At 33.6% G+C, this 15,274-nt stretch overlaps 3 protein-coding genes across 5 annotated transcripts; 1 reads left to right on the forward strand and 2 right to left on the reverse strand.

The window, feature by feature from the left end:
- Positions 1-3,328: 3,328 nt before the first annotated feature.
- LOC134710111 (histone-lysine N-methyltransferase SETMAR-like) lies at positions 3,329-6,129 on the reverse strand. Of its 2 annotated transcripts, none has more exons than XM_063570324.1 (2): positions 5,891-5,929; positions 3,329-4,813 (listed from the first exon to the last, which is right to left on the reverse strand). In XM_063570324.1, the coding sequence occupies exon 2, from the start codon at positions 4,775-4,777 to the stop codon at positions 4,082-4,084; it is 696 nt and encodes a 231-aa protein (XP_063426394.1). In that variant the 5' UTR covers positions 4,778-4,813; positions 5,891-5,929; the 3' UTR covers positions 3,329-4,081. The 2 variants fall into 2 exon arrangements, with proteins under 2 accessions (XP_063426394.1, XP_063426384.1); XM_063570314.1 differs by lacking the exon at positions 5,891-5,929 and adding an exon at positions 5,985-6,129 and having other exon boundaries at positions 3,335-4,813.
- Positions 6,130-7,119: 990 nt separating this feature from the next.
- LOC134710124 (rho GTPase-activating protein 19-like) lies at positions 7,120-9,174 on the reverse strand. The gene is made up of 2 exons (XM_063570334.1): positions 9,083-9,174; positions 7,120-8,642 (listed from the first exon to the last, which is right to left on the reverse strand). Exons 1-2 carry the CDS (start codon positions 9,138-9,140, stop codon positions 7,222-7,224), a joined length of 1,479 nt encoding a protein of 492 aa, XP_063426404.1. The 5' UTR covers positions 9,141-9,174; the 3' UTR covers positions 7,120-7,221.
- A 2,022-nt stretch (positions 9,175-11,196) lies between these two features.
- Positions 11,197-14,757, forward strand: LOC134685339 (rho GTPase-activating protein 19-like). Of its 2 annotated transcripts, none has more exons than XM_063545029.1 (2): positions 11,197-11,307; positions 13,373-14,757. In XM_063545029.1, exons 1-2 carry the CDS (start codon positions 11,247-11,249, stop codon positions 14,725-14,727), a joined length of 1,416 nt encoding a protein of 471 aa, XP_063401099.1. In that variant the 5' UTR covers positions 11,197-11,246; the 3' UTR covers positions 14,728-14,757. The 2 variants fall into 2 exon arrangements, with proteins under 2 accessions (XP_063401099.1, XP_063401107.1); XM_063545037.1 differs by lacking the exon at positions 11,197-11,307 and adding an exon at positions 12,051-12,300.
- Positions 14,758-15,274: the final 517 nt, after the last annotated feature.

Raw genomic sequence — 15,274 nt, forward strand, 5'->3', positions numbered from 1 at the left:
TTTGGCTTATATCTCTGAAACCTAAGCAAATCTGACATGGGGTGAAATTGTTTTTAAGGTCAAGATCTATCTGCCCTGAAATTTTCAGATGAAACGGACAACCTGCTGTTGGGTTGCTGCCCCAGAATTGGTCATTTTAAGGAAATTTTGCCGTTTTTGGTTATTATCTTGAATATTATTATAGATAGAGGTAAACTGTAAACAGCAATAATGTTCAGCAAAGTAAGATCTACAAATAAGTCAACAAAACCAAAATGATCAGTTGACCCCTTTAGTAGTTATTGCCCTTTATAGTCAATTTTTAACCATTTTTCGTAAATCTTGGTTAATATCTTTTACAAAAAACTTCTCCACTGAAACTACAGGGCCAAATTAAACCAAACTTAGCCACAATCATTATTGGGGTATTTAGTTTAAAAAAATACCCTGCCAACCAACCAAGATAGCTGCCATTGCTAAACATAGAACATAGGGGTAAAATGCAATTTCTGGCTTATAATTCAAAAACCAAAGCATTTAGAGCAAATCTGACAGGCAGTGAAATTGTTTATTAGGTCAAGAAATATCTGCTCTAAAATTTTCAGATGAATTGGACAACTAGTTGTTAGGTTGCTACCCCTGAATTTGTAATTTTAAGGAAATTTTGCCGTTTTTTGTTATTATCTTGAATATTATTATAGATGGAGATGAACTGTAAACAGCAATAATTTACAAAAAGTAAGACCTAAAAATAAGTCAACATGACCAAAATGGTCAAATGCCCCCCTAAGGATTTATAGCCCTTTATAGTCAATTTTTAACAATTTTCATAAAATTTGTAAATTTTTACTAACATTTTCCACTGAAACTACTGAGCCAATCATTATAGATAGAGATAATTGTAAGCAGCAAGAATGTTCAGTAAAGTAAGATCTACAAACGCATCACCATCACCAAAACACATGAATCCATCTTTGTCCTTTGTTGAATATTCACATAGAGCCTCTAGTTTATCTTTCATGTTGTTTAGGTTATAACTTGTAAGGCTTCTTTGAAATAGATGTAAAACAAGTTTTCTTTATATGGTACATGTCTCTGGACAAATGAACTATTGGAGTTAGGTCAGGGTCAGATGAACTTGACAGATGTGTGCACCTCTGAATAATTTCAATCACACCAATCATTCCATAAACCAAATATAGTGAAAATGATGTCAAGGGCAATGGTCATTATTGACATAAGACTCACTGAAACTTTATATTATAAGGCATTTGTCTGCATGGTGGGAAGCATCCAGGTCTTCTATCCACTTGTCAATGGTGATAAAAACTACATTGACCAATGAATCATGAAAATTTGGTCAAGGTCAGATGAGACCTGCCAGACACACATGTGCACCATACAATTAATTTGTATACCAAGTGAAATTGACAATAGTCTTATAGTACTAGAGGATTAGACCTTACAATTAAAACTTTACATTGACCAATGAACCATGAAAATGAGGTCAAGGTCAGATGAGCTAGACAGAATTTTTCATCTTTATACAATCATTCCATACATCAAAATATAGTTGAACTACTGCTTATAGTTGTGGATACACAGATTTAAATACAAGAGTGCACACGCTGAAATGTCTCGCCTTCCTTTCTAACCATTGATATTATGTTGATAGTCATAAATAGAAAGCTTTACTACAACTATTACATAAACTTAACATGATCTTAGAAAATGAGGTCAAGGTCATATAAAAACAACAGCAAATACATGTACATCTTACAATCATGCAATGCACTAAATATAGTTACTGCTTATAGTTTCAAAGAACAGACTGGACCAAGAAAACTAAACATTCAACACTGAAAATGAGGTCAAGATCAGATGAACCAGGCAGACAGTTACAGTTACGATATTCCCGTGCTTGCATTTCCTATCATGATTTTCTTGATAGAGGGTTACTGCTCACAAGGAAGCTATTAAACCAAGAGTTCCAAATGGTGAAGTTTAATTCATCCCTTCGTAAATTTTACGAACGCCATCACGAGTTGGTTGACCGTTATGGAATAACCGTTTCACAAATAATATCGGATATGTTCCTTACGTCGTAACTACAATCCCCTTCCCTTTCATGAATTTGACCTACCGGATTTGTAATCACATAGTGGCAACACGACGGGTGCCGCATGTGGAGCAGGATCTGCTTACCCTTCCAGAGCACCTGAGATCACCCCTAGTTTTTGGTGGGGTTTGTGTTGTTTATTCTTTAGTTTTCTATGTTGTGTCATGTGTACTATTGTTTTTCTGTTTGTCTTTTTCATTTTTAGCCATGGCGTTGTCAGTTTGTTTGAGATTTCTGAGTTTGACTGTCCCTTGGTATCTTTCGTCCCTCTTTTACAGCCTACAATTCTTCCATACAACAAATATAGTTGACCTAATACCTATATATTATAGTTTAAGAAAAACAGAGCACAACACATAAACTTAACACCGAGCAATGAACCATAAAAAAATGTTGAGGTCAAATAAAACCTATGAGACAGACATATGCATCATAACATATTTCCATACACCAAATATAGTTGACCTATTGCATATAGTATTAAAAAAAAGATCAAAATTCAAAAACTTAACTTTGACTACTGAATCATGAAAGTTATGTCAAGGTCAGATGACATCTGCCAGTGGGACATGTACACCTTACAATCATTCCATACACCAAAGTTGATAAACCTATGGAGAAACAGTTTAAGAAAATAAGACCAAAATACAAAAACTTAACCATAACCATTGAACCCTGAAAATTAGGTCTGACAAGGTCGATGACACCTGCGTGTTTTACACTCCTTCCATACACAAAATATACTCTAGATCTATTGCTTATAGCAGAGACATATAATACAATTGTATTATATGTCTCTGCTTATAGTATCTGAGATATGTACTTGACCACCAAAACTTAACCTTGTTAACTCATCCATGAAATGAGGTCGAGGTCAGGTGAAAACTGTGTGATAGGTATGAGGACCTTGCAAGGTAGGCACATACCTGTCCAAATATATTTATCCTGCTAATATTACCTATAATAAGAGAAATAAACATTACAAAAACACTTTTTGATTCAATTAGTCACTGAACCATGAAAATGAGGTCAATGACAATGGACATGTGACAGACGGAAACTTCGTAACATAAAGCATCGGTATCGAGTCAAAATATGAAGCATCCAGGTCTTCCACATTCTAAAATATTAAGCTTTTAACAAGTTAGCAAATGCCGCCGGATCGCTATCCCTACATCGAGCCTGCGACAACGAAAGACTTACTATTGGCCAATGAACTATCAAAGACAAGACCATCTTACAATCAATCCATAAATCAAATATAAAGTTGACATACTGCTCAAAGTATCTGAGAGATAGACCTGTTTACGAAAATTAGTGTTGCTCGCTGATCCATAAAATAAAGTCGAGGTCAGGTGTGCCTTAATTGTTTCACGGACACCTAGACCTCGCAAGAAAGGTCTTTACAAAATATTATTTATCCGGATTCCCAGTTCCCATTAGTGAGAAATTTACACGACAAAAAGTATAAGAATTTTAAAGTTTGTTCTTATGTTTGTGCTGTTACAACAATGTCACAGGTTAACATTCGGTATGTGCAAATCCAATGTCAGGAGCATAGATAATTTAGAGATCGTTGTTTGTTGATGTATTAATTTTAGTTTCTCGTTTGTTTGACTTTTAAACTCAAATCAGATCAGACTGTTGGTTTTCTCGTTTGCTAAGTTTTAGTAATACATTTGTCGAACCCTTTATAGATCTTTATAGCATGCTATGAGGTATGGGCTCTGTTCATTGTTATAGTTCGTATGGTGACTTGAGTTGCTCATATCTATACGTTTACTTATTTCGTCTCTGGTAAATCGAAATCCGTATGTGTCACATACTGCCTCTTTCATCTAAAACCTTCTTATATTTTTAAAAAGAGGAATTTGCTAGCTATACTTTCTTTTACTGTGATTAGATGGTTGAAGCTTTGATCTTATCAGTTAATTTTGAATTCACAAACATGTGTAGACATTACTCTACTTGACTTTTCGTGATTTATTCCAAAAAACCAAAAGAGCTTTTTAACTCTTCATCGAATGGCATAAATCCTGTGCAAACATTTGAATTACAGTAACATGTTGTGCCTCTTTTCTGGTCTGGCCTTAACGTCCCATAAACAAATGATAGCTCTTCAAGAGGTTCAATGTCTCTATTTGCAAATAAGCAAACTTTTGGAACCATAGTGTCTACTCTAATGGGAACCATTGATAAATTAGGAGAACAACTGTGATTTATATATCTCCCAATATTTCCTAACTTATCTGGATCAACATAGGTTTTAAGTATGCCAGTTTTACAATGCTCCTTTACAGTGAGTATATAATTCATGTCCGTATCTTTCTGTTTGATACATCTGCTTTGTGCCTCTTGTAAGGATATAATTTCTCCTGCATATTCACATACAAACGTTCCTCTTTGTATGTTCTCCACAGTCTGAAGACCAAGACCTTTCTTGCCCGTATTGAATATTTGTAATTGTACACTGATACCGTGCTGGACTACCCTGTTTTGACACTGCGAAGGACATGCACAGTTAGAATTGCATTCAAATACAGGTGTTACACTGGACCCCAAAAGGCTAACGTCTATTTTCTTGTCAGTGTATGCATTTCCATAGCGAGCAGTACATGTACAGTCTCTATCACAAGCTAGGCATTGACAGCCGAGAAGTTTCTCTTCAAAATCATCCATTTCACATCCTGGACCAGGAATGTTTTGTGTGACATACTAAAATGAAAATTCACAAGATAAGAAAGTATAAGCAACAATGTCAGGTTAATGGTATTGTTAAAAAAAAAAAGAATGCCGAATCCTTGTTAATATACTAAAATATGAATAACTGACCTGATATAAAAATTATTTGGTCACCAAAAAAGTAAACATTATTCTTTAATTATTATATGTGTTTCGTAAAAATAAAATAAAGATCTAGCTCAATACATATGTCTACCATAGACAGACGTTATTAACCAATTGCTCCTGAATTTTGAGAGACACGTATTTGGGATTTTATAATATGGTATGAATCGTACTATGATTAAAACAATACTTCGATGTCAGTCGGAGAGATGTCGAGTTGGGATTCATAACCCACTGGCTCACGTGGTTAGACTCGACAGGAGTACATAACATCCTACCGGTACCCGGATACATTTTCAGACTCTAATTGTAAAAAAAAAAAGATGTGGTTGGATTGCCAAAGAGACAACTCTTCAAAAGAGACCAAATGAAACAGAAATTAATAACATAGGTCACCGTATGGTCTTCAACAATGAACAAAGACCATACCACAAAGTCAGCCATAAAAGACCCCGAAAATGACGAATGTAAATCAATCCAAAAGACAAAACTAACGGCCTAATTTTTTTACGACAAAAAATGAACGAAAAACAAAAAGTTTTGGATCCGCTACTGGTGTCGTTACACAGGAACTCGTCTTAGAAAAAAAATCCTATTTACCATTTTTACCTTTATAAAATGGTATATAGGAAATTGTTTTCTGAGACGAGTGCCTCAGGCTCATGTTACATTTACGCTCTATTAGCAAGTTTGCAAACATGCAGTCTTATACACAATGAAATAATTGTGTGACAATCTTTTGACATGTTTTGACAAAAATTACAATAAGGATATTATTTGACAATGTCGCTAAGGTAATTATTTTTCTAATTGTGTCTGGTGAGGAATCAAAAATTCAAGAAAGTAACACGATGGCAGCATCTGTCATCATCTATTGATCCTGGGTCTACTATAACACACTGTTATAGTAGTCATAGTAGATCACACAATACAAAATAAAAATACTAATCAAGTCCGAAATGTTATACGTAGTGTACATAAAATCAACACTTTATAGATATACTGATTTCCGACACCAAATAAGAACCTCGGACCATACCTTCGATTTCTTCAGCTTGAAGATAAGAACTTTGTCATTGCTGAATATTGCTTTGTTTTCAAGTCCTTCAGTCCAGTCAAACTTGTTAATATCCATATTTTAATTTTCCGGAAGTCACTATTCTAAATGGTGGTTCGTATTCGGATACACTTATCAAAAACCGCGTTTTTAGTCGAGAAACTACTTAGGTGAGCAAAGAAAAATATTGCCAAACCGTATTAAAGAAAAACAGTGGCGGATCCAGGAATTTTCATAAGTGGGGGCCCACTGACTGACCTAAGAGGGGCCCCACTTCAGTCACGCTTTAGTGATTCCCTATATAAGCAACAAAAAAAATTCCCAAAAAGGGGGGGGGGGCGGGCCCCCGCCCCCCCCCTTAATCCGCCTATGAAAAAGCACTGTTAAACTGAACCCCAATATAGAACTTTGAAATGCTCCTCTTTATACTTATAGACGGATGATTTTTCTCATGATATTTTCCTGAAATCTTGCTAATGGAAAAATCAAACAAAATTAAAATGACAAACTTTATCACTTTAATTTTTAATGTATACCATATTCCTATAAGTTGTAGATACAGTTTGTCCCAGTGTGTTGCGTTTACGTATCTCAGATTAATCACATCATATTTCAATGATTGCTACTTTTTTTTACAATTATTTTCCTTGACTCAGAAGATTATACATGCTATAGTGTATTAAACTTTTTTATGATCATATATATCAACAGAAGTATACCTTCTCTATAATTGGTTAAGAGGGAGCATAGCTTGGATTACTGCTTCACTATTTCTCCTATCATGTCGACATGACAGTCATGAGTGCTGTTACTGGATGCTGGATAAGACGCGGAGTCCCCATCTCTGATTTATGTGACCATTATTCGGTGCTTTCATTCTTATGTTTGTCGGTTTATACCTGGACTTGTGATCATTTGATCTGTATACCACATCCATTTTTGCTTTGAAATAAAAATTTTGAGTCAGCATCCGGGTGAAGTTATTTTTTATCAACAATGAAGTGCTGGTTTTATATTGGATTAAAAAAAAAAAGTAAAAGCAATTGTTCTGATAAGATGTAATTTTATTTTACATTGAAGCACTAATAAATATGATAGCGGTTATATACAAAAATATACAATTATTAATAGAAGTACATGTACATTTTGAAATGCAGTTCTTAATTCTTAATGTTTTATGTTGGCACTTGGTTGGTATTGCATCTCTGTTTTAATTTCCTCAGCACATGATTTCTCTATCGTCTTCTATGTCCAGCTGTGGCATGTCCAAATGTGGCATGTCCAACTGAGGTGACCGGTATAACATTGGTGTCCTTGATCTTGGAGTTTGCATGACTTTCTGTAGTTGCTGGGGAACATTCCTGAAAAACTGCGAAATCGGAGATCGAGAGGTGGGTTTAACCATGGCAACAGGTTTGTTTTTAGTTGTCGATGGAGGAAAATTCCATTGCCTCTGTTCTGATTGGGTTTTGGCTGTACAACACTTCTCGTCGACTTTGCTCACCACGATATCTGGAAGAGGTCTCCTTTCTGGTAAAATGACGTCACTGCTCCCGCTACTTTGTCTATGGCGGGGTGAAAACAAACCACTCTTCCTTCTTTTATCTGGTGAAATTCCTAAGTCGATGACATGAACAAGAGATCGTCTTCCTGTCTTCTTTTTTGGAGTTAGTTTAGGCGATTCTGTCAACACACTGTCATCTAACGTTTTCAGTGGCCGATTCTTTTTTGTAACACTTTGGAGATACAAATGATTAGGAATTTCCATCTCTTTCCAAAAACTTGACACTTCTTCAGCAAGATCTTGTGGAATTTTGAACAAATTGTTTCCAGATTCAATCATAAATGCAACCAGGTGACAAAATGTCTTAGTAGTTGTTTGCAGTTCAGTACCGCTAGACGATTTATTGCAGAGAAAATGAGGAGTAAATATAATAGCCAGTGAATCCGCTGTCATGAGATTTTCCGGTGTTTTTGACGTACGATGTAGCAGTGTAATCAATGGTCTCAGTAAGCAATAGTTGTCGCTTGGCATCAGTAACATCAGCAGTTGTAGAGCTTTTAAAGTTGTTGGTTTGGTTTTATCTTCGGTTGTCAGTAGTGATGCTAATCTAGTATACACATTATGGAATCTGTTTGTTAGTAGAGGTTCACGGAGGTCTCGTATGAAGTTCTTTAGCACGTTAGCTCCATCATGGGACGAAATAAGTTCCAAATCAATCATGGAACACTCCAGGAGTTGTTTTCTAACAGTTTTCTGGCGGCTTATGTTACCTGTTTTACGGAACAGTCCTTCATCTTTGATGTTGTAGCTTTTTCCAATGAATTCCATCAAGACTGTGAGAGCAGAAATGGAATCTGGTGTCAGCTGTGTAAATTCTTTCTTTTTAATAGACTTTCTGTAGAATGAGAGTCCGGAGCTTTTGCGTTTGAGAGTAACCTTCTCGGGAGTCTTTCTGTTCACTTGCGAGTCTATTTCTTGTGTTGGCATAGTGACTGTTTTACCAAGACTACTAAGCACCATTTCTTCGAATTTGTTGGGCATGCTATTTTTTAATCTGAAGACATTCCGTTCTGCCTGTTGCTGGCATCTGTTACGTCTTAGTGAGGATGTAGACATTGTTTGTCGTCTTTTAATCGCTGTGAATGTGTAAGAATAATTGAAGTATGAATAACTCATTTAATCTTCGATTTTTATATGCTAGAAATTTTACTCTATTATGACATGACTCGTTGTGGTGGACGTATTGAGGGATAGTTGAGATGAGCTGTCATTAAGTTATGGAGTCATTAATGAGGTGGTCTATTTTTGTTTTGATAATTTACTCTGTTACCTATTTCATGCATATACCAAAAAGAAATTAAAGACTTTACAGAAAAATTTGTAAGTAAATATATATATGGTTTTAAATTAGATAAATGCATGAATGTTAAGATGAAATATTTTACATTCTATCAAAAAAAATTAAGTAAACAGCTTTTACTTCCTATGTTTTGTTCAATAAATTACAATTTAAAATGTTTTATATTATTCCAGTAAATATTTTCGACATCTTCAATCTATTGTTATATAAAATTACCTGAATGTTTTTTAGCTTTAAAACTTCTGTATTTATTTATTTCTCTTGACAATTCCATTTTTCTTTTCTTTTTGTTATTTAGTAAACTCAGAAGGTGGAAGCTTGTTTGAATGAATCTCAGAACTTCATGCTTTTATATAAAGTTAGTGTAGAAATACTTCATTTTATCAGATTCAAAATAATAATTAATTCCTAAAGTCTATTAATTATTTTTCTATTTTAATTCAAAAAAGATGAATATCTAATCATTCAGTAGTAACTTGGGGCAAAGTTTAAGGATCAATTAATTAATGAAGATTAAGAATAATTAATTAAACAATATTTTTATTTCACACCCTTTTAATAACTCGCACCTCTGGTATTAGCGCGTGCTTTTTCCACACCTTGACAGATATTGGTATTATAGCTGTTAGCAATACACACTTCTGCTAAAGACAGCAAGTGCATCTTTTCATAAACAAATAACAATTCATTTAACGATGAAACGTCACAACGCATACATAAAAGGCTTGTCATACATAAAAAAAAATTGGAATGTGATCTTGAGAAATAAAAATTGCCTCCCCATCCTATTAATGCATCTTTGATAAGGTTTCAAGTAACGGTATAAATATCTATATTTATATATGTTAAGAACGAAAGGTTCCAAACGACGATATCTTTTCTCATATTAAACTAAAGCTTCCATCACAATTTTGAGATTTTATTTTGTATTTCAACATCGACAGTATATGGGTACAGCAGAGGCATAATACAATTGTATTATATGTCTCTGGGTATGCCTTCTTATAAATAATGACTAGTTTCAAAAACCTTTCAAACTCTAAGTCATTTATTTTTCAGAGCCATATATTTACTGCATATATATCTAAGATTTTTCTGTACGTATACCGCATCGTTGCAATCTTTCGTTTCTATGAAGTCGAAATATCGACATATTATTCTTGCGAACTGTAGTCTCTTTCTCCAATAACAAAGTATATTTGGGTTTCACTAACAATGTATAACTTTAGGTTTATTCATTCTGATAGCAAAACTGTAGCAAACAAATGAAGTCGAAATATCGACATATTATTCTTGCGAACTGTAGTCTCTTTCTCCAATTACAAAGTCTATTTGGGTTTCACTAACAATGTATAACTTTAGGTTTATTCATTCTGATAGCAAAACTGTAGCAAACAAATGGATGTTCTTAACATCTTGTACTTAGTTTACAAAATATCTTTTGGTCCTAACTTACAGACGATTGGATCAATTTTTCAACTAAAATTGAAATAGATGTGAAGAGAAAAATCTTCATTCGGGTCACCCACTACTCATATGTCTTGTGTATCAGTATTGGGATCTAGTGCAAATAAAAGTTTTGTATTTTATTCTTAACAAGTATATTGAATTCTTATAGTGGATTGTCATTCGTGTATTGTCAGAGACATATAATATTTTATTTTATGTCTCTGGTATTGTGAACTTTATAAATAATGTATCATGTTGCCATCGTTATCAAAATTAAGAATGAAATTAGTATGTATTCAGAGTAATACTATATTATATAAGGTCTTTATAAAACAAGGAATTGGACCTTCAAATTTTTTTTTAACAATTATCTTCAAAATAAATAATTTCATATTTTTCACCACATAAAAAGTTATAAATGGTACCAAAATTATAATTTAATACGCCACATGCGCGTTTCGTCTACTGAAAGACTCATCAGTGACGCTCATATCGAAATAGTTATAATAAAATGATGTGTATCTAATCCTCAATTATTTCTACCAATTTCACTTGTTTATTTGTATATACAAACTTATTATTTTAAGGCTGCCGTGTCATAAAATTACAATTAACATGACTATGGGACCCCGTCCCTTTTTCACCTAACACTAATATAGGTGTCATAATCGTCCCCGAACCTGTTAAATGTGATTGTTCATGTCCCGCAAGGGTGTGAAATCTGATAACGGGGTTGACACGTGAAAAGACCACTATATTTATTAGTGTATTATCATTATACCCCATCTCTGTTGATTGGGACAATGACAGAAATCTATTCACTTCATTATACATAATTAATCATAACAGTATAAAAAGAAATCGCATTAAACAAAAAAATCATAAACTCTTGTTTTGTGAATGAAGACAACATCTTCTATATATTGTCATTATGGATTATAAAGATATTCAAGCTATGAAGTACAGAAGTTTTAGAGTTACAAGAAATACAGGTATAAATTCTTCTAAACTTTAAAAAATTAAAACAGAAACAATTTTTATTTATTAATATACGCAATATCATCATCAGTTTTCCATATTTATTGTTACATCCGAATTTACTTTACCAAAATATGTGTTTTATTCGTTCACTTCTGTCATAGATGTTGGGTTTTTTAATAAGAACGTTTATATTTGGATTTTTCCGTAAATATTATAAATAGTCTTACTTTTTGTGTTTGCCTTATAATAAAATATTACAATTTTCAATTCACTTCAATATTTTAACATCTAAAATATATTGGAGGATTTGGATATTATTCTCTTATTCATGATCATTCATCAAATATGCATACATATATATATAATCAAAGTAAATTTATGCATTTCGAAACATACACTTTCATTTATAATCTATAGAATTTATTTGAATAACAGTTGAGTAGTAAGAGAACCTTTTTTTTCAAGTTGATTTTAAAACATTCCGATCTCGCACATTTTTTATTTTTATATAAATAGTTTTTACTATGATGTCATCAATTAAATTATCGACCCCCCCCCCCCCCCCCAAAAAAAAAAAATATGAAAAAGAAGTTTTTCTAAATAACGAATACAAAATGTTTTAAAAAGTTATGAAAACAAGAAATTAAACGTTTGTATCTTTGGTGCGAAAATGCATTAAATATAAAATAACTGCAAGTAAAATATTATATTAAACTTTTGAGACAAAATAATATTTTATTTTCAGTTCATTTGAATGCTGTCTACATCATATTATAGTTAATTGACTAAAACACTCTATATTTACTTAATGTAATTTAGTTTAACACTTGAAGGTATGGGGTCATTACAAACACACGAGAACTGTTAACCCCTCCCGGTCACGGACATGACATTTTGACACTCATTATTATATATCATATTTCATGTTTAACTTTTTATTATCATATGAAATTTTAACAAGGAAGGATTATAACTTATTGGGATGTTTTCAAACCGGTCTTCATGTAAGTCCTCATATTTACCATATATATCCATGTACTGAGGTTATTAAATTGTTCATTTTATTAATAAGACAATAGTTTCCAAAATGAATGAAAAAAATGAATTATAACAGTATAATTTCGTATTATCGATCCAGAATTTTCAGTAAAACATTTATATGAAATTCATTGATTTTATAAAAGCATTTGTCATCGAGAAGAAATCTTCTATTTTGTCAACAAATATTAAACACAAACCAATAAGTTTATGATGACTGTGCAAATGCCTTCCTTTAAATACCGTATGGACTGACTCTCCCTTTATCAATGAACAAATATTGTCTAATATCATGGAAGTATTATATTCACAGGAACTTATATATATGTTATCAATAAAAATTATATAATTTTGTATGTATTTCACGTAACCAAGGAGTTCATATAACCTCCTTTACGTAACTTTGATATGCTCGCAATAATTTCTATGATTAGGAAAATAAGGACATTAATATATTAAGATAATTAGTATTAGTGTGCGGATATTCAAGAATCAGAGTCCAAATACACTTTGAATATCAAAAAGCGATAGAGCAATTGCATGATTTAACATTTGCTACAATAACCCAGTCACATATCGTTGGAACCCTCCAAATAAAAAGCCACTAAGCAACGCACTACCCTTATAAAAATTGAGAATTCAAAGTTATATTTTAACTGGGACTATATACTAACTAGTATACTAGTCCCAGATTTCAAACTAAAGATAATGAATGAAGCAAGTTAAAAGTGCATTTTGGGTAACATCAAAGCACCGAACTCCGTTAAACATAATTGTCAGCTTATGATATATATCTTAATTTACAAAGACCGATATGAATAATTCATCCATACCAATAACACTGAAAGAGTATCACGTATATAATACATATATAAGGAGATTATTTTACATTAATGAGACAGCATCTCATCAAGACATAAAACAATTTGTTGTTTCAATCATTTATGGCTCATGATTCTATAATATATTAGCTTTATTGTGGATCTTTATTGAATCTTTAGTACTAGTTATTATATTTTTATATTACATTTCTTTCAGGGTCTCCAGCACAGTCCGCCAGTAGACTAACACTTCCTGCAAATAGAAGAACCCGTTTTCAACCATCAGAAAAGCACGTTTGTCGACTTCAGAACTGCATGCCTCTGAAGTTTAAAGAGTTCGTAAAGTCACACTTATCAACAATCCTTGAAATACCACAAGATGACTTTGAGACATTGATGATATTACCTGCTGCACCAGTTCCACAACACAAGACGCCTCTGTCGTTTAGTAAGAGAAAAGCTCAGAAAAAGTCCATGTTTGGCTCCGACCTTTCACCAGAGAATATTGCATCAGTGCTTCAGTTGATCAACTACCTATCCCAAGATGACGTCATATCAACAGAAGGTATATTCCGTAAAACAGGCAACATATGCAGACAGAAACAGTTGAAATCAAAGCTAGACTCAGCAACACTTACCGAGAAATACCTGTCTTCGTTATCTCCACACGACAGTGCCAACGTCCTCAAACGCTACATTCACAATCTACCAGAACCTCTTCTAACTCAAAAGTTCTTCAATGTATATGTTCAGATTACCAACATCACCAAGTCAACAAAAGAAGAAACAAAGTCTGCCAAGATCCAAGCTATGCAACTTGTTCTCCATCTTTTACCATCCGACAACCTCAACTTATTGAAGCCATTGATGACACTCCTCAACAAAGCCGCATCCATCTCTAGTAACCTGATGACAGCTTATTCTTTAGGTATTTTATTCGCACCTCATCTCCTCTGTGATCGTCATTCGTCAGCTGACAACCTTCACTCTGTTCTACCGAAAGTTTCCGATTTGGTTTCCATAATGATAGAGAATGGTCCACAGATATTCAGCATACCAAAAGACTTGTCTCGATCCGTAGCTAACTTCTGGCGAGAGATGGAGGTACCAAACCAGCTTTATTACAGAACAGTTCAAGAAACTACAGACTTAGCTGTTACAGACCGTACGTCACCGAAAGTTCACGTCGTAGACCTCTGTGACAAGCCAAAAGCCACCAGTACACTCACAGTGCCCTTTACACCTCCAACACAATCACGTAAGAGACTTAGTAGTGACACAAGTGATGGTATCCCAGAGAAGAGACCTACACCAGAGATGTTCCTTTCACCAGTATGTAATGTACTCGACTTTAAGCCGAAACTCAGTAAGCAGACTAATTCCATCATCTTCAGTACAGCACCTGGGTCTTCCTCCAAGAAACCAGTAGCACGTGTAAAACCAATTCAACATTCACCCATATCACAGTTCTTCAAGAGTGTGCCACTAAAGCTTCAGCGGGTTATGTCAACACCGAGATCTCGTGCTCCGATGGCTTTGTTCCAGTCACCTAGTTATAGTGTGAAGTTTTAAGACATTGATGAAAACACTATAAATTATTATGTGCAGATATTGTTATGTTTTACAGAGTAATATATTGTTGTTATTAATTTATTAAACTATGAAAACGAAAGACATTATTATTTGTTCTGGTATTTTCATGCATACATTTGAACTTTTATAGTCGTTTCAAAATATACACTTTCAGGTCAAACGATGTAAAAGTTATTAACTATACAGAAGGCCAACATACAACCTTTAACATAACATGAATACCTCATTTCAAGCTCTAATAAAAGTGACAACTGTAAATCTATTCATAAAAAAAGCAGCGACCCAATGTTCATAAACGAAACAAATCAAAAAGCTAAAAACAAAAAAAAAACGACAAACAATGAATTAGTGGCTTCTGACTTAGGACATGCACATACAAATGTGACGGGGTTAAACATGTTTGCCAGCGCCCAACACCCCCTAACCTAGTATGGGTGGTGTTACAGCATAACATAAGAACAAACTATATGTTCATTAAAACTGTATTTTTTCTCTCAAAAAGACAATGATTCAAACATGACTTATA

The sequence above is a fragment of the Mytilus trossulus genome, chromosome 1 (assembly GCF_036588685.1).
Source record: "Mytilus trossulus isolate FHL-02 chromosome 1, PNRI_Mtr1.1.1.hap1, whole genome shotgun sequence".
NCBI lineage: Eukaryota > Metazoa > Mollusca > Bivalvia > Mytilida > Mytilidae > Mytilus > Mytilus trossulus.